At 39.1% G+C, this 19318-nt stretch overlaps 1 protein-coding gene across 2 annotated transcripts in view; it reads left to right on the top strand.

Annotated features, from left to right (window-relative positions):
• The window catches only part of KAT2B (lysine acetyltransferase 2B), a 97616-nt gene that overhangs the window by 76077 nt on the left and 2221 nt on the right, over positions 1 to 19318 (top strand). Inside the window, exons 12-17 of one of the 2 annotated variants that reach the window (XM_036099149.2) lie at positions 4715 to 4825; positions 7668 to 7811; positions 12992 to 13106; positions 14546 to 14582; positions 14814 to 14877; positions 14976 to 15060. In XM_036099149.2, coding sequence (XP_035955042.2) covers positions 4715 to 4825; positions 7668 to 7811; positions 12992 to 13106; positions 14546 to 14582; positions 14814 to 14877; positions 14976 to 15060 — 556 coding nt within the window. The remainder of the gene's footprint in view (positions 1 to 4714; positions 4826 to 7667; positions 7812 to 12991; positions 13107 to 14545; positions 14583 to 14813; positions 14878 to 14975; positions 15061 to 19318) is intronic. The other variant, XM_036099158.2, reaches the window with a different exon arrangement.

The raw sequence follows: 19318 nt of genomic DNA on the forward strand, positions 1-19318 counted from the left end.
GGTGCCATTTACAAAAGCCGACAGGAAGTCACTGGAAGGAATCCTCTGCTTGAGGGCGACGGCCAGTGCTGTGGGTACTTTTGTTTTTATTAACAGCTTTACTCGACCCACTGCGCCTGTTAGCGCTGCTGTGATTTCTTTTCACAAAGCACAAAATGGGGCTTTTTGTCTTTGACTCAGTACGGAGCATCAAAGGATAGACGGAACCCATCAGTCATACCTCTGTCATTCTGACCGGGTAAGGCGGGGGCCCAGGTTTGCTTGAAACGGATGTCTGGCACTTTTGCACGACATTCTGACAGTGTGTCTTTAGATGGTGCTGTTGCTGTGCTTATCACTATTTTATTTTTCCCTAGCCCAAGTGAGAAGTAGTTCAAGTATCCAGAATTTAGAAGCTTCCTTAGAAGGAAAATTTGTTTGGCTTTTCCTAGGGAGAGGGAGCTGGCCCCCATATGTCTTTGGTTTAAATTTCAGAAAAAGGTGGCAAAATTTCTGTTTTCGGAGAAAGCTACACCAAGCCCCTTGTTTGGAGAGGGTGATTAAGGTTGACTTGGACACTTTTAGGGATACCAGAGGAAAACTAAAGGTATTTAATATGAATTGGGTGCTTTGTCTTACTACTTCCCAGACGGGCAATTGATTTTTTTCCCCAAACCATGTAATTTTCTAAAGACTTGCAGGAGGGTGGCCAAACATGACAAACTCAGTAGGAATCCTAGAACTAGAAAAAAGCCACGTTTTTGTAAATGATTTGAAACTGTAGTTCTAGAAAATGAAAGATTAGTCTTTCACAACTGAATAGAATGGGTAAGTTTGATGAAAGCCAGTGCTGGTGGCACCTATTTGGAAAAAAACCTCAAGTTCGTAAGTGGAGGTTTTAGATTTTTATTTAATATGTTAAAAATCTTGGCTAAATGATACTTCAAAATTCGCATCCACTCATTTTAGAGAAGCAGGCTTACATATAAATTCCTGTGATGCTTTAAATAAGGTTTGTATGTGAATTTATCTTGCTCAAAGCACACACAAGATGAATGACATTTCAGAATTTACTTGAAAAGCTCATCACCCAGTTTTAGAATTATCTTGTCATTTAAGAACTATTTGGATTTGAAATTGTGCAAATTTAAAGTTACATAACTAATATTTATATATCATAATAAACATGTATTTTTAATTTTTTTTTAAAGATTTTATTTATCTGATAACGTGAGCAAGGGGGAGGAGGAGGGGCAGAGGGAGAGGGAGAAGCAGACTCTGCTTCAGTGCATGTATGTGGTTATTTAAATTTATATTTAGATCAGTTAAAGTTAAAAAGGCGAAAGATTTATACGATCTGAAGAGAAACCAGAGTATATAGATCAGTTAAAGTTAAATAAAATTCAAAATTCAGTTCCTTATTTACACAAGTACTCAATAGCCACACGTGACTAATGGCTACCATATTGGATAGCATAGATAAAAAACATTTCCATCATTGCAGACATTTCTGTTAGTGCTGATATAGAGCTATTTTACCCTTTTTCCATAGTATCTCGTAATATGGAAGCACCATAATTTATATAATCATTCCCTATTGAAGACATTTATGTTTATTTACACTTATTTTTCTGTCACAAACAGTGCTCTCTTTGGAAATGTTTTTCTGGACAGTGAGAAGTGAAATTGATGCAGGATTGAATATGGCCTGTCTAAATTAAAAAAAAATATTTCCATATTGCCCTTCTCAATGGGTTTACCAATTTACACTTTCACCCATGGTTTTGGAGGGTACTGTTTTCCTGTCTTTACTGAAACTGGCTGGGTGCCATCAACCTTAAAGATGGTTGTGTACTGTTGACTGCAATGTTGCATTTCTTGATGGAGTGCTCTAATTACTGTTGAGGTCAAGCATCTTATGTATTTTTATTGGTTATATTTACTGCTTGTTCCTGGCCTTTGACAATTTTTCTTTTACGCTGTCTTTCTTTTTTGTACTGATCCCATAGAAGCTATTAAATCTTTGTAATATGTGTTACAACTATGCCCTCTCAATTTGTCATTTGTCTTTTGTTTATGGTATCTTAAATTGCTTATAATAACTTTAAGGAGTTTTAAAATTTAAAATAATCTACTTAATAATCAGTTCTTTATGTTTTTGCATTTTGTATTTTTTTTAGGAAGACTTTTTGTACCCTTAGGTTATAAACCCACTTTCCTGTATCTTTTTATAATACTTTTGTATAGGTTTATTTTTCTTTACATTTAGATTTCCAATCCGTCTTCTTAACCTTGTTTTCCATTTGACAGATTCTTTTTTTTAATTTTGTTTATTTATTTGAAAGAGAAAGTGTGCATGCATGCACGCGCACGAGAGAGAGAGAGAGAGAGGGCGCGAGCGTGTGAGAGAGCATGAGCGTGAGCGCATGAGCTGGGTAAGGGGCAGAGGGAGAAGCTGACTCCCTGCTGAGCAGGGAGCCCTGTGTGGGACCCGATCCCAGGACTCCGGGATCATGACTTGAGCCAAAGGCAGATGCTCAACCAGCTGAGCCACCAGGCGCCCCTTGACAAACTCTTCTTAAGGCCTAGCTTAAACATGTTCTTTTCCTTCTATACCCTCCTCCTTCCCCCTCTTAATTATCTTAAAGACTTTATGTGTAATCTTTTTTTTCTTAAAGAGAAAGAGGGAGAGAGAGGATGAGGGGAGGGGGAGAGAGAGAATCTTAAGCAGAGTCCATGCCCAGTGTGTAGCCTATCATAGGGCTGGATTGCACAACCCTCAGATCATGACCTGAGCTGAAATCAAGAGTCGGACACTTAGCTGACTGAGCCACCGAGGTGCCCTGTCTTTTTCTGTATTAAAGATACAAATACATCACTCTATGCTAACATTACACAATAGAAATATACTTTGAGTCTCAAATGCAAGCCATGTATATAATTTTAAATTTTCTAGTAGCCATATTTTAAAAGTAAAAAGAAACAGGTGAAATTAATTTTGATATTTTTTATTTAACCTAGTATGTCCAAAATAGTGTCATTTCAACATGTCATAAGGATAAAATGTTACTATTGAGTTGTTTTTTTTTTCCTGATGTGTATTTTACACACTCGTACATTTCAGTTTAGACTAGTCACATTTCAGTTGCTCAAAAACCACATGTGGCTACTGGATACCATATTGAACAGCACAGCTCTATACTGTTACTATGTATTTATGTCTTTATCTTCCCCATTTTAACATCTCTTCAAGGAGAGAGACATTTCGTTCCTCTTTTTATCCTAGTTTTATTGAAACTTAGAATGTATTAGTATTGTAAAATGTTTGGGATAAGCTAAAATGTCCCTGGGTAACATCAGTGGAAGAATAACTTCCGGAAGAATGAGATCGTAATACTGTTCTCCGATTTACTGGGCAGACCATCCTCTAATTATTATGCTTGGTCCTTCCATGCTTTAGGGCATTGTTATACAGGATAAAGCCCAGAAAAGAGTGATTAGATTAATAAGGGGTCTTCCAAATCGTGCCTTTTAAGGAACAGATGGAAACCTCAATGATATTTCACATGGGGTTTGGGAGGTAGGGATGGGCATGAGAGGGTATGGTCTTTAAAGGCTTGAAGAGTTAAGAACAGGAATGAGTCATTGTTACTCTAAGAGTAGAACTAAGGTCAAGAAGTAGAAATAACAAGGGATCAGATCTCAGGTAAACTTCAGGAAGAACTTCCCAACCATAACAATACCTGAGAATGAACTGGTCTATCTCAGGACCAAGGGATCACTCTATACTGGAAGAAGTTTCTAACAGCTCACCTTTTTACGGTAGATGGCAGAAGACTTCTAGCATCACATGGGATAGAGAGTTAGACCAAATGGTTTCCAAAGATCCTTCTCCCCCTCTGCTACTGCAGTTCCATGAGACCATACCTGTAAGCACATTTGAGTTCTTTAGAAAAGTTTGTCACCAAATTCTAAAATATTTATGTGAAGGTATTTGTGTCTGGATGCTTGGATTTACTTTCACCTCTTTTAATGAGGTTCTAAAACAATCACTTTAAATTTATAGATTTTCTCTAAGCTTTATACACTACTGAAAAACCTGGTACTTGCATTTTTTTTTCATATTTTAATCATTAATTTATTCAACATTGTTTGCTGTCTTTAGTTTACTTCCTTATATCCTCTGGCTCACTCAGAGATTCTGGATTTCTTAGACCTTGCTTAGAATGGCCTGATAAGACTAAGATGAAAATCCTGTGTATGTGATATGATACATTTCTTTCGAGGGGTTGCTGATTTGTATACATTCAGGAAACACTTGAGTTAATATTCTAGTAAAGATTAGCACTTTTCATTTACATTGCTCTTTGCATCTCAGGTTCTCAAATACGTTAAAGATAAGCAGAAATCATAATCAAAGTGAACTCTCCAAACTTCTTTGTTAATATTCAGGAAATACTCTTTAGGATTGAACCAGCAGCTTGTAGCCTTCCAAAGAACCAGAAACTTGTATTTTAAAATGATGATTGTATCTCGATTCAAGGATTTTGAATTTTTTGGTTTTGTAGGTCATTTTCAAAGTTCAGAAATGCATGAAAGGGTGTTAGTATTATATTGGTAAAATATATCAAAGTACCAACTCCTAAATTTGTCAACATTTCCCAGTGAATTTGTAGGAATGTGTTTTCTCCAGAACCTAATATATTTTATTATCTGTATACTAACTTCCACATAGGGCTATGGAACGCACCTGATGAATCACTTGAAAGAATATCATATAAAACATGATATCCTGAACTTCCTCACATATGCAGATGAATATGCAATTGGTTATTTCAAGAAACAGGTAAGTTTTTCACTGTGCAACTCTGTTCTGTCATTTCTTTTCTTTATATATACTCAGGTAGCCTTCATCCAATCCAAGGAAGTTTTTCCCCTGGCATTTTCTACTTAAAAGAAGGACATACATTTATTTTTTAATCCTTAGGCCACGACTAAGCTTCAGACTGTAGTAGAGGGTATGACCAGCACATAGTAAGTACTAAAGAAATATTTGTTGAGTGAATGAATGAATGCCATCTATAAATGAAGTATAATATTGCATCCTGGATTTCTAAAATATGGTATCCCCAGGCTAAGGAGAAATTCCCAGGGCTGGGTGAGTAGAGTTCTCCATGAATAAGAGAAATAGATTCAGTCTCTGGAAAGCCTCCATTTATGACAGCAGAAAGAAAATGATGAAGTTTATGAAGGGCTCCTGACGATCCTTCTTCAGCAGCACACAGCAGGCTAGAAGCTTGGCTGCCATCTTGGTCCTTTCTTATCAGAAGTTTTCAGCTCAACTTTTTAAGGAGCTTTTTATTCTCAGTTTTCAGCTCAGCTTTTTCTTCTTTGGCTGCGTATTTTTTTAAATAGTGCTTTATAATTCCAAGTAATGTGAAGTTATTGTAGAAATTTTGGAAGACATAGTAAAGCAGAATGAAGAAAATTCGTTTGTAATTCTACCATCCAAAGAGATTTACTGGAAATGTTTTGATATGTACCCTCCTAATAATGTTCTGTGTATGTGTTCATGGGTACATATGTATATAAATATAATATTTGGCTCATATGTAATTGAATTACTTGCCCCTTTCACTTAATATATTCTGATTATTTACATAATTTTTGTTGGTTCTCTGAAATTTTATGGTATAATTAGAAAATAATTCATTAAACCAATACCACATTTTTAGGACATTCAGTCTTTCTTGTATGTAAGTATACATTTATAAGTATGTGTTCGTATGTATGTTGCCCTCATCTATGGTAAGTTTGCTTAGAATAAATGTCCAGAAGTAGAGTTGTTTCCAGATATATCTAAGGCTTTTGTTATGCATTGCCAAATACTGTAACAATTTCTATTGTAAGCAATATATAATGGGGTTCAGGAAAAGGTTTGATAATTGAGAAATATATTTTTTACTCCTTCCCTAGATAATAAATTGTGTATGTTTGCATTTATTTAATCATTGTGAAGTTTGATGTATTTTTTCTTATTCATTGACCCTTTGTATTTCTTCTTCTGTTTTTGAAATGCCAATTCATTGTATTTTGCCTCTTTTTCTACTAAAATATTTATTTTCACATTGATTTATGAGGACTCTTTGTATATGAGAATATTAACCTTTTATTTTATGATTTTTCTCCCGCTTGTCAGTTGTTTCAGCATTCCTTATGACTTTCGATGTACAGATCCTTAAAGATTTCTTTACATAAAATCTATTAACTTCTTTTTGTATAAGGCTCATGTGATTAGAGAGCTTTTCCTCCTCTGATGTCAGATAGCTATCTCCTATTTTGTTTTCTTATTCTTTGGGATGTGTCTGTGACTTTTATAATAAAACTCATTTGGGAGAACTCAGTGGGATTGTTAACTGAAGGCTTGAGTGTCAGCTTTCTTAGGCTGCAACTGCATTGCAGATCTTGAAATATGGTTCTTAAATGACTTGTCTGTAGTCCTCTTTGAGGATGATGGCAAGGATTGCTTGGAAAATAAGTTTTTGCTGAAAGGGCGGCAGGACACTGCTGGAGATAGTTCTGAATTCCAAATAATTTACCACAAAGAAGGCATTGTAAGGAAAATTATGTTTATGATATAAATACATGAATATATATTCTGTAGCACTAGGTTATTGCAGATTAAAGTATGTAAATGAATATATTGTAAATAAATGCCACTGACATAACTACACATTATGATGGTCTGGAAGTTTTTGCCAATACAGTAAGGGTTTCATTTCCTCAACATCAAAGTTTTTGGGGCACCTGGGTGGCTCAGTCGGTTAAGTGTCTGCTCAGATCGTGATCTTAGGGTCCTGGGATCGAGCCCCATGTCGGGCTCCCTGCTCAGTGGGGAGTCTGCTTCTCCCTCTCCCTCTGCCCCTCCTAACCCCCCACTTGTGCTCTCTTTCTCTCTCTCTCAAATAAATAAAATCTAAAAAGAAAAAAAAAGGTAATAAGTAATTAAGTAATCTCTATACCCAATGTGGGGCTCGAACTCACAACCCCAAGATCAAGAGCCTCATGCTCCAGGGTGTCTGGGTGGCATAGTTGGATAAGCATCCGACTCTTGGTTTCAGCTCAGGATGTGATCTCAGGGTTGTGAGATCGAGCCCTGCATCGGGCTGTGCACTCAGCGTGGAGTCTGCTTAGGTTTCTCCCTCTCACTCTGCTCCTCCCCCCACTCTCTCTTCCTCTCAAATAAATAAAATCTTAAAAAAGAGTCACAGATGGTCACATGCTTTACTGACTGAGCCAGACAGGCACCTCTAATTACTATATTTTTTGATAAGCTTTTCTTTCAGAACTTAGATCGATTTTTGATTTGTTGAGAATCTTGGGGTCCCCTCCCCAGTTTGGGAGAAATTGTTCAATTTAATATAAAATTCAACCTTATATTAGTTCTGTTAAAAACTGTTTAGTATAATTTGTGTTTTACTCGGATTATTTTTTTATGTTGTCTTGCTTCCTGTTTGCTGTTTGATTTTTGATGTTTTTGAACTCCACAGAGGGGTTTCATGCTAATCCTTTCCAGAATAATATGATGAGAACTTGAAAAAAGTGTATCTTGCTGCCTACCACACAGTTTGCACTCAGTGGATATTTGTTGCACAATGGCCATATGAATGAATTTATTTGCTTTGCAGGGTTTCTCCAAAGAAATTAAAATACCTAAAACCAAATATGTTGGCTACATTAAAGATTATGAAGGGGCCACTTTAATGGGATGTGAGCTAAATCCACGGATCCCATACACAGAATTTTCTGTCATCATTAAGAAGCAAAAGGAGGTAAGCACATGACTGACTCCTATTCCTTCCATACAGGCTGGTCTTCTTTGGGTGAGTTGCATATCTCTGGGCTCTGTGTGGACGGCTCTACTGGATATCATCATAATTTCAGTTTGCTATAGTTTGTATAGATTTCTTCTTTGATGGTATGCTTGATCTGTTTCCTCTCTAGGTACCATTCCTAAGAGGGTCAACACTTGTTAAACTGGTGTAAAATACAAAACTTGTAAAATACGACACCTTCACCTTCAAGGCCTTTTACTTTCTAGCCTCATGTACCCTTCCCAAACTTACTTCTTTGCTTATCTAAACTATTCTCTAAAAGCCATTACTGATGCTTTAAGCCTCTAGCTTGGTGTCTTTATCCAGTTTCCACCTCACTCTCCCAACACACATACAAGTAGGACCACTTTGGCCTGTGTTCAGTTTCTTCTTTGAACTTCACTAGCACTAGTTTGATCCACTTATTTGAATTTTTGTTATTCATCATCTTACGTGGGCATTTATCTTAGCGTGTATCCATCTCTCCTTTTAACATTGCACCTTCTGAAGGCCTATACTTCTAGGAATTCAGTGATTTGTTACCTCATTTTGGGGTGAAGTCTTTTATACATATGAACTAAAAGAGAAACAGTGAGAGGAAAGGTTGATAGATTTGACTACATAGTAATTTTACATTTGTCCAAGACAGAAAAAAAATACCATAGAAAGAGCATAATTGGGAAGTGTGCATTTATTAAATGAACAAATTTTATGTTAAGCGCAGGATCACCTCCTCACTCCCCCTAGTTCCTTGGAGTTCAAAAATGGGCTTTGTGGCTGTGTCCTCTCTCATCATTTCCACTTTATACTTCTGTTATTCATTCTAGTGCACTTTTTTTCTAGCAAGTAACTAAAAAAGGCATCTGTCTTAAACCCCGTCTTTGTTTTCTGGTTTCTACTAATGTCCCTTAATCCCACTTCGCAGTTGTTTGTCAGACATCATCAACATAACAGACATAAAACTCCTTATACAGTGTCGTGCGTAGTAGGTGCTCAATAAATATTTTTCTTTTTTACTTAAAGTGGGTCAGGCTTGTTCTTATGAATGTGGGTGAAAGGCTTTTTTTTTTTTTTTTTTTAGAAAATAAAAACAACCTTTGTTGTTTCTCGCTCAGAGATGCCAGCCTTAGAGAGAATTCCAAATAGGGTACTTGGAGAGTTAATAAAAGCACAGCAGGCCCCTCTCTCTGTCTCTTTCTAAAGAGCTAGCTTTCTTCATTGTTCTCTTTGGGCTCTAATGAGCAGGTCTGTATTCAGCAGCTCTGTGTTCAGCATGAGGGGCTGCTGGCCAGCTAGAGCCATCACCAGGCAGTCAGCTGCCCGTCCCTCCTTCCTCCTCTGAGGAGCACCCATGCATCTCTGGTGAAAGCAGAGAGCAGGAGTCCCCTGCAGATTCGCCTCGTCCGGATCTGTTGGCTCTTAATGCGGACAGGGGAAAGCCATAAGCACAGAGCTAGCCAAAGCAGTCAGTTGGTTAGAAGACAGTGCTCCCTCCCCTTTCTTTTTCTCCTCCCCTCTTGGATCTCATCTCCCTCTCCCCTCACCTTCCCTGTTTGCCTCCAGCCTTCTCTAACACATGCCACTGAGTGGATGATGCAGGCTGGGAGCTGTTAACCTAGATTCTTTCAAAGAGACCTGAAGTCACCATAATAAAATACTGGATTCACGTAGTATCTTCTTCCACAGAATTCAAATGATTTTCGCAAGTATCTTCCTTCCAACTTTTGAAAACCCCCTTGCGGAAGACAGGGACTAATGGTAGTAGCAAACAAGTTGTAAGTAGATGGAGGGCTTTCCTGGCCCCTGAAAGCATGCAAGAGCAGAATAAGTTGTGGTTGTGTCTAGTGGAGATGGAGAGAGCAAGCTAGTGCAGTTGGACAGGGGAGCAGAGTAGGAGTTGAGGGCTACTTTGTGAGTGTTGACTCCAAGGGGAAGGTGGGATCCGTAGGGACCTAGCGTCATCGGAGGTGTCTTTGTGGGAAATAATGTTTGAACTCTTTTGAGCCTGCTGAATCCCATCAGCATGAGCAAAGATTCAGAGTCCAACATAAGTAGATTCATGGGCACATGAACAGCAAGGACCATAGGTGTGCTGGTGATAAAAGCCACTATTTGAGAAAGTGTGAATAGGTCATGAGCCGGCAGAGTTGAGTGTATATATGCATGTGTGCATGTGTGTATGGGGAGGTGGAGTTGGGATGTAGGGATACGTCTCAAATCTTCATCCGAGTGTGAGACAACAAGGGAAAGTAAGGGTGACACCAACCAATGAGATTTCTTTGTAAGAACACTTGCTAAGACTTGGTGGCATATTAGAGATGGGGGAGTTCCCCCAAATCTTATGTTTAGGGAGACTAAAACTGAAGGGATGGAATGGGAGAAGGATTTGAGGAGAGAATGATGATGACATGGTGGAGAAGTGGAGACATTTTCAAGGGAGGTGAAGATAAAAGACTGAAACAGAAGTATAGTGTCTCCTTTCTTCAAAGCAACCCTTGGAGGCACAGAGAGGTTAAGAAGCCCTCTACTGTCATTACGGAGTCACTCACCAGGACCCCGCCACCTTCAAGGTGCTACCCAAGGGGTGTGGAAGCCACCTGGGTGGGTTATCACATCTGAGAGTATCCTTGATAAAGAGAAAAAGTTTTAAAATTATATTTGAAATTATGTTTTCTGAAGGTGTTTATTTAAGAGAGTACCATTGCGATTCTCTTTTAAAAAGACTTAGACTGGGGTGGGTGCCTGGCTGGCTCAGTCAGAAGAGCATCTGACTCTTGATCTTGGGGTTGTGAGTTTGAGCCCCACATTGGGTGTAGAGATTATTAGATAAATTAAAAAACTTAAAAAAAAAAAAAAAGGGTTACACTCAGGGCTCCTGGCTGGCTCAGTCAGAAGGGCATGTGACCCTTGATCTTGGGGTTGTAAATTCGAGCCCCACGTTGGGTATAGAGATTACTTAAAAATAAAATCTTTTTTCTTTTCTTTTTTTTAATTAATTTATTTTAGAGAGAGAGAAAGAGAGAGAGAGAGAGCATGAGTGCGTGGAGGGGCAGAGCTAGAGGAACTCAAGCACATTCCCCACTGAGCCGGATGCCTTGCGGGGCTGGATCCCACAACCCTGAGTTTACTACCTGAGCTGAAATCACTAGTGGGACGCTTAATTGACTGAGCCACCCAGGCGCCCCCATAAGTCTTAATAAAAATAAAAAGACTTAGACTCATAAATAAACAGAGGGAGAGCATCCATCTAGATCTATCCTGTCCAAAGTGGCATCCGCTAGCTACATTATGGCTTCTGAGTGCTTGCTCTGTGGCTAGTTGAAATTGAGATGCACTGTAAGTATAAAATACACTCCGATTTTGAAGACCTGTTAGGAATAAAAGAATGTAAAATATCTCATATGTATTTTTTCTATGCTTATATGCTGCAGTGATAATATTTTGGATATATTGGATTAAGTAAAAATATATTGTTAAAATCCAATTTTACCTGTTACTTTTTACTTTAAGAAATGTGGCTACTGGAGCATGGGGATGGGGTGGCTCAGGTCATGCGTGATCTCAGGGTCCTGGGATCCAGCCCCCGATTCTGGGCTTCCTATTCAGTGGGGGGAGTCTGCTTCTCCCACTGCCCCTCCCTCCTGCTTGTGTGCTCTCTCTCTCTTTCTTCTCTCTCAAATAAATAAGATCTTAAAAAAATTTACATGAGCTGATTGCATTATATTTCTGTTGCACAGCAGTGAACTGGATTTACCAGGCATATACTTTTACTAGTCCCATTCACCTTACGAAGTTCTTTGTTTAATTGTCAGGGTGAAAGTGCATTCATGCCGGAGCATTTACCAATGATATGTTTGAGATCAAGCTGTTAGGACCTGGAATTTTTTGTTTTCCTTTGTGAATTCAATTAATGACTGCTACTGTGTTTTTCTTCTTCAAAATTTTTTTTTTTTAAAGATTTTTTATTTATTTATTTGACAGAGAGAGACACAGCGAGAAAGGGAACACAAGCAGGGGGAATGGGAGAGGGAGAAGCGGGCTTCCCGCCGAGCAGGGAGCCCGATGCGGGGCTCGATCCCAGGACCCTGGGATCATGACCCGAGCTGAAGGCAGACACTTAGCAACTGAGCCACCCAGGCGCCCCTCTTTTTCAAATTTTCATTGAAATTCTAGTTAGCTAACATGTAGTGTAACATAGAATTTAGTGATTCATCATTTACATATAACACCCAGCGCTCATCACATGCCCTCCTTAATGCCCATCACCCATTTAGCCCATCCCCTGTCTACCCCCCTCCAGCAACTCTCAGTTTGTTCTCTACTGTTTAAAGTCTCTTATGGTTTGCTTCCCCCTCCCCTCTTTTTTCCCCCTGTTTTCTTTCTTCTTTTCCAAAATCAGTTATGACATAGTTAATTTCGGGATGGCTGTTTTTAATTAATTTTTTTCTTTTTTTAAATGGGAAACTGCACTGCTTTGGAAATAGTTGACCTCAGTACATTAGGAACTATTCTACAAAACAAACACCTCTCAGAATTCCCTAATCCATCCTGGCTGCTGACACGAGGGGGGTGTGTCGCCTCAACAATTTGGAGCTGCTTTTTTGATGCAAACAGTATAGGTTAGGGCTCAAGCCTTGAAATTTTGAGTAATAATGTCATCCTTCCTGGCAAGGCGGGGGGGGGGGGGGGGGGGGGGGGAAGCGACACTTTCCGAGGCCTGTTCAAGAGCCCTCCAGTCGGAAGGGAACATTTAGTTCCTAGTCGGGATGTGAAGAGGTCCGGATGCTGGGGCTGGGCTGCGCAGCTGATCAGCTCCGGCAGAGGCTCCTCAGAGAAATAGGGCAGAATAATTGGCTCCTTTGTGAAAGAGGACAGCGGGCCCCAAGGGCAGTGTGTTCTCTCAATATTGGCTTTTTGGATGGCAGGGGACAAGTATTCAAAGACGGTTGTGTGAATGCCCCTGGAGGTGTATGGTGTAATAGGACGTTTTCAGGTCTTCCCTGTTCAATAGCATTCACTCTCTCTCCCTGTTCTCGTCCCGAAGACTTTATTTAGGAGACCGACTTCTTAGGTTGACTGACGTAATCTGTAGCCACAGACTTCTGGCCCTAAACACATTTTCTTTCTGTGCTTTACAGATCATTAAAAAGCTGATAGAAAGAAAGCAAGCCCAGATTCGAAAAGTATACCCTGGACTTTCATGTTTTAAAGATGGAGTTCGGCAGATTCCAATAGAAAGCATTCCTGGAATTAGTATGTATAGATCTTTTAAGAGCAAAATCTTTTAGTATTGCCATGTGATGTGTTTGAAACGATTGTCAGAGTGCAGTGATTTGGAAAGCTTTTTGCCTTGCCTGTCTCCATTCGTGGTGTCTGTAGTCTTAAGAAGGGAGCAGATGCTTTCCCTTTGTCTTTTCTCTACTTCTCAGTGCTAACAAATAAGGAGAACTTAGATGACCCCTTCTTATAGCTGTTCATATCCATCATTTATTGAGAGATTACCGTTTATAGCACGGAGAAATTCTCCTTTTACGAATGGGGAAATTGAGTCTCAGAGTGGTTAAGTCCTTTGACCTCAACTAGCACATGGCCAGTAACTGTCAGATTTAGAAGCAGCGGATGCTGATCTGCAAACTTGTTGCTGTTTTGCACCCTTGCTCATGCTGTCATGATTGCAACCTGCACAGGTGTGTGCTTGGCCAAATTTGTCTCTCCAAATTTCTAAAAAATATGATTGGAAAACATAATTTGTTTCAAGTTTCTTATTTTAGAGTAGTTTTCCCAAGGGTTCTTATCTGTGAGTGTTAGAGATGAATCGTCTTGGGTGAAAACGTACAAAATATCTGTTTTTGTAGATCGAAAGCTATTGAATAGCCACACTTTTGTTCAGTTCAAATCCAGGATCTTCTAGTATATTGAAGATTTAATACACAACACAAAATCAAATAAACCACAGTTCTCCAGAAAAAAATAAGACCTTATTAGGGCAAGATACATTCCTTCAATACAATAGCTACCCTGTAGCAGATCTTACTTTTACTTCTAGACTTAGAAATTTCACTTCCCTTGTGCCAGGCGTTCTTCTGTTTTTTTACATACATCAGCTAATTTCAAAAGCGATAATATCACCTAATTTTTAGAGTTCTGTTTTATAGATTGATAAGTTACTTAACCTCTCTAACTTATCTAGGATAAGTTAGCTTTTAAGGAGAGAGCAAGAAATCAAATCCAGGTCTGTTGGACTTGAGGCTGTGTTTTCTTTCTGCTGCAGTAACCATCTTGTATTATAAGCAGGTCTTTGCCAAATAAAATAGAGACCAGGACAAAGTTTGTTCTAACCTAAAATAACAGCTTAACTCTTTCACATGGTGATTAGCAAAATGTGATTTAGAGTTCAAAATACACATATGCCCCCAGTACTGGACGTATTTATTTTTTATGCTTTCCTCTGAAAAGTCGGAGTTCCTGCTTTAGAAAGTGCTAACATAAAGAGGTGTTGGCCTTCTTGGAAATGTTTCATGCTGTTAGCTGTAGAAGGAAGTAACTAATTGCAGTTGATTTCTGTCTCTGCCCAGAAATAGACTTTTATTGAGGCATGCTTGTAATTTATTTCATCTTTGACAAGTATTAATTTTGTTACTCTCTTGACCAAAAGCAGTTCTCATTCAGTGTTTAATTTCGTTGACATATAGGAGAGACAGGCTGGAAGCCGAGTGGAAAAGAGAAAAGGTAAGTAGGACGGGGGAGAGGATATTAATGGAAGTAAGTTTTCTTTCCTCCCAGCAACTTAGGAGGAAGTGGGCAAACTGCTTGTAATCAATCACCCATTCAATTTTCATAAGAAGATTCTGGTTTGGCTCCCATTTTAGGTTTTTGTAAAAATAAGCGGAATAGGAATCCCCTGGCAAGAGGGCAAAAAACTAATCATCGTTCCCTGTTGTTTCCTCTTTTCCTTTCAAGTAAAGAGCCCAAAGACCCTGACCAGCTTTACAGCACGCTCAAGAGCATCCTTCAGCAGGTGAAGGTGGGTGTTTTCTTTTCATTCACCTCATGCAGATATTTTGAAATGATTTCCCACATGGAATTTCCATATTAGATACCTTACTTTTTTCTTTACTCAAGAGCCATCAAAGCGCTTGGCCCTTCATGGAACCTGTGAAGAGAACAGAAGCTCCGGGATATTATGAAGTTATAAGGTTCCCCATGGGTAATGCCATTAACATTTTCTAAGTATAGATTTAACACTCTCTGGATGGCGGTGTGGGGGACACATGGTTGCTGAGGTTGATTTGTACTCCTCTGTTGTAAGGTAGGGTGTGTGTGGTGGGTGGTGGGGTTCCCTGCACCCGCGGAGGGCCAGTGATAGAGAGCAGAGTGATAAAGGACAGGTGGGTGGCCGAGTCACGTTAGACACTCCTGCAGCTTTTACAGCCGCCTGCCTCCAGCACTGGATGCAGAGAGCCCAGCTGGGGAACTGCACCCAGCACTAGATGTGAAAACTGGCTGTTGGGACATAACCTTGTTTCTATTCTACACATGGAAAACTCTGGTTCGGTTGCACATGGACGACTTCAGGTTGTCCTCTTGATGTATTTTGAGCCTTTTGAGAATTTTTGAAAGCGACGCAAAAGACATTGGATTAAGGCTGCTTGCCTGCTATACTAGCAGAAGGGGAAATTCTGGTAACGCAGTTCTCGATTTTTCCATGCTCTCGATGGATAATATTAGTGTCACTATTTATACTCCCTTTAAAAGCTTTGTTCCACATCCAATACCAGACAAACAAAAAATGCTTTGGAAATGTCGAATTGTGGAATTTGTTGCTGTGCGTACACCATGCTAAAATGATTAATTGAACCAATTGAGAATCCAATTAAACTAATTTGGCATTGTGTAGATGACAGACAGCTAGCTGAAATGTTTTCGGTCGGTTGTGTGGCCATTGTTTTGGAGACAGCCTGTGTCTTCTGTCCCTTTCCTACCTGCAATCTGTTCCTGGTTCTAAGAAGGTATTAAAATATGAAAGGAAGAATGAAAAGTATCCATTAGTTCCCTGACGAAAGAGTTATTTGTAGGTGTTTTCTATAGCATTGATTTTCACATGAATGTTCTATATAGTCATTGTAATGATTTTGGTAGTCTGTCCTCCTTAATGTGGACCTACATCCATATGCTTTTCTTTCTCTTTTCTCTCTGCCTTGCTTCTCTGTATCTTAGTTATGAAAACCAAAGTGTGAGGGTTGAGTGAGTCTAGAATTCTGAATAGAAACATGTTTGGGGAATCAGTATTTTCTTTTCTTTTTTAAATTTTTTTTAAAGGTCTTATTTTTAAGTAATCTCTATACCCAACATGTGGCTCGAACTTACAGCCCTGAGATCAAGAGTCGCATGCCCTGCTGACTGAGCTAGTCACATGCCCCTCAGTATTTTCCATCCTGTAAAAAATATGTTAAAATCCTTTATGCCCATTTCCAAACTTAAGTTAACTGACCTTTGCATCCTCATCGCCTGGACCGTCTCAACTCCCTTATGAAACCCTCATGGGAGGTTGTATGAGTTTGGGGAGAATAATTATCTTTCAGCCCTGCTTATGTATGCTCTGAAAACCTGCAATAGTAGGTCTAGAAGGTCCCATCTGTCATAGCCTACTCTCAGCCTGCTTTCTGAAAGTGTTTTGCTTTGTCCACGCTGAGAAGGGTATGAGCCTGTGTGCATAGCTGAATACTCATGAGGGGAATATTGGGCCTGTTGAACAAGACCAGTGGTAGACTGAGGTGTGTTCTAGACAAAGTTATGAAAATAGTGAATAGTGCTCTTTAGGGGAGCAATAATATTTTTCTTAGGGTGCCTTTAGGTGCTGAGTGAAAGGTGTAGTCTTGTCCCTAACATGGTCATGTTTTTGAGGACAAGACTGACAAATCAGTAATTTTACTTTCCCCCATTATTGCCTTCTCGGCTTTTTCTAAAAACGTTTCTTTTCTTTCCCTTGTGCTCTCACAAACTCTTTTTCTCCCATATGAATGAGGTCCAACCTGTGTCATTTAGGGAATCTCAGAAAATCATCTGAGTAGTCTGGCCCAAGCATGTCTTCTTACCAGGCGTGCATTGCTGAGCAGGGTTTTCCTATTTACTCAGAACTCCCCAGTTGGTGGGAAGGATGAAAATGGAATAATTTAATGTTTTCTCCATATGTGGTATCACTGATATTTAGTCACCTTCTTTTTTAACCCATGCCATTTGGTCAAGTAAGCCTCTAATAAAGCTAGAGGGAGAAAGATGTTATTTATTTATTTACTTTAAAGATTTTATTTATTTTTTTTGACAGAGAGAGTGAGAGAGTGAGTGCACAAGCAGGGGGAGTGGCAGGCAGAGGGAGAGGAGAAGCAGACTCCCCACTGAGCAGAGAGCCTGATACAGGTCTCTCTTGAGCCGAAGGCAGATGCTTAACCGACTGAGCCACCAAGGCACCCGAAAGATGTTGTTTATAACTTAAGAATGGAATAGAAATATAGAAAGGAAATATGGAGAATTGGTTGTAATTATTCTGAAGATCCAAACACTTCTATGACTCTTATTTTGTTTCTGCTGTATTTTAGGCTCTCCCCATCTCTTCGTACCCCCTTTCTTCCAAATAATAGTTTGAAAGCTTTTGGATAAACTTCTTTGTGCCATGTTTCATTCTTTTCCCCCCCATTTTGGTTACACAACTCTTCCTTCTAAAACATAAGCACTATATTGGGCAGCATATCTTAAGTGGTAGGCATTTAGGTGGTAAGGTGAACATCTAACTTTACCTGGAGAGGCACAATTAATTTCATTGTTCTTTTTTCATTTAATGAGAGGACATCTTCATCTGCTCAGTCACACTCGGGTGAGACATCTAGTGGGGTATTTGCTGAGCCTTTATAAAGTATCTTAACACTTGCCAATTTTCCTCTCCTTCCAAACTGTTTTAGTTAGAGAAGAAAGAGAATTGAAAGTTGAACTCACAGATATGATGACATACCACTAACCAAGAGAAGCTTTAGTCAAAGGAAATAGGCAAAAGTACATATTTCCCATTTTTTCTTTGGTGTTTTGTGGTAGATTTAAGATTTTGATGCAAATGAATTCTCCCCATTTTTGGATGTTGCACATAAATTTATATATCTCACTAGCTGATGATCCCAGTGTATTTGGTTTTAAGTTTCTTTCCTTCTGGAAAATTTGATAATATAGTGGGAGTTTGGGTTATTGGTAGAGGTATTTTTTTTTATAGCAATTTTGACTTATTTTTCCATGCACAGTTAATATAATTTTTAATGACAGAATCAGACTTAGAGACAACTAGGGACCTATAAGTAGACAAATGTTAGCATCTTCTTTTTTTTTTAAAGATTTTATTTATCTATTGTATTGTTTTTAAAAAAAGGTTTATTGATTCATTTGAGAGAGAGAGAGCGTGCACACATAAGCCGGTGGAGGAGCAGAGGGAGAGGGAGAAGGAGAGAAATAGGCTCCCCACTCAGTGGGAAGCCTGCTGGGGGCTTGATCCCAGGACCCTGAGATCATGACCTGAGCCAAAACCAAGAGGCAGCTGCTTAACCAACTGAGCCACCCAGGCACCCCTATTTATTTGAGAGAGAGAGTACACACGCGTGGAGGGAAGGGGTAGAGGAAGAGGGAGAGAGAATCTCAAGCAGGCTCCATGCTCAGCGCAGAGCCTGACGCAGGGCTCAATCCCAGGACCCTGAGGTCATGACCTGAGCCAAAATCAAGAGTCAGACACTTAACCGACTGAACCACCCAGGTGCACGCAAATGTTAACACCTTCTAATCTGCATGGGATTCTTTAAATCAGTTCTAAGAGTGAGGAGTAAACAAGCCCCATGGTATTCTTACAAGTTTAAATGAAGTACTGTTTTCATTTGTAAAATAGTATAATTTAAAGCAAGTAGATATATTAGGAAAATACTATTTTTAAAATAATCTCTCAAGGCTTACTTGCTTTAAAAAGAAATTATTGTTTGTGATTTTTTTTTTTTTTTATTGCCTGTGATTCTTATTTCATGGATGGAGCATGAAACTAAATTCATTTGAACCATTTTATATGCAAGGAGACTGGTGTATCTGTAGATTTATTTATGATCAGTTTTTCTACTTTAGTTCTGTCTCTGTAGCACCAAAACAACTGTGAATTTAATGAAACAAACTCAGTCTTATTGTTTGGATTTAAGTAATGAAATGATTCAGACAAATGTTCCACCTGCTCTACACCATGTAGATAGAGCCCCTTCTGTATAATTCTGAATGAATAGCTAACAGTACTTAGTTTATCATACTTATCACTGCTAATCTACTTAGCTTCCTTGTGCTGAATAGGGGATTGGGCCAGATGACTAATAATGGTCCCTTCAGTGTGAAAATGCTGTGATTTTACACAAGAAGCCCTCACAACAGAAACAATATAAAATTTAAGAACTGTT

This window comes from Halichoerus grypus, chromosome 1 (assembly GCF_964656455.1).
Source record: "Halichoerus grypus chromosome 1, mHalGry1.hap1.1, whole genome shotgun sequence".
Lineage (NCBI taxonomy): Eukaryota > Metazoa > Chordata > Mammalia > Carnivora > Phocidae > Halichoerus > Halichoerus grypus.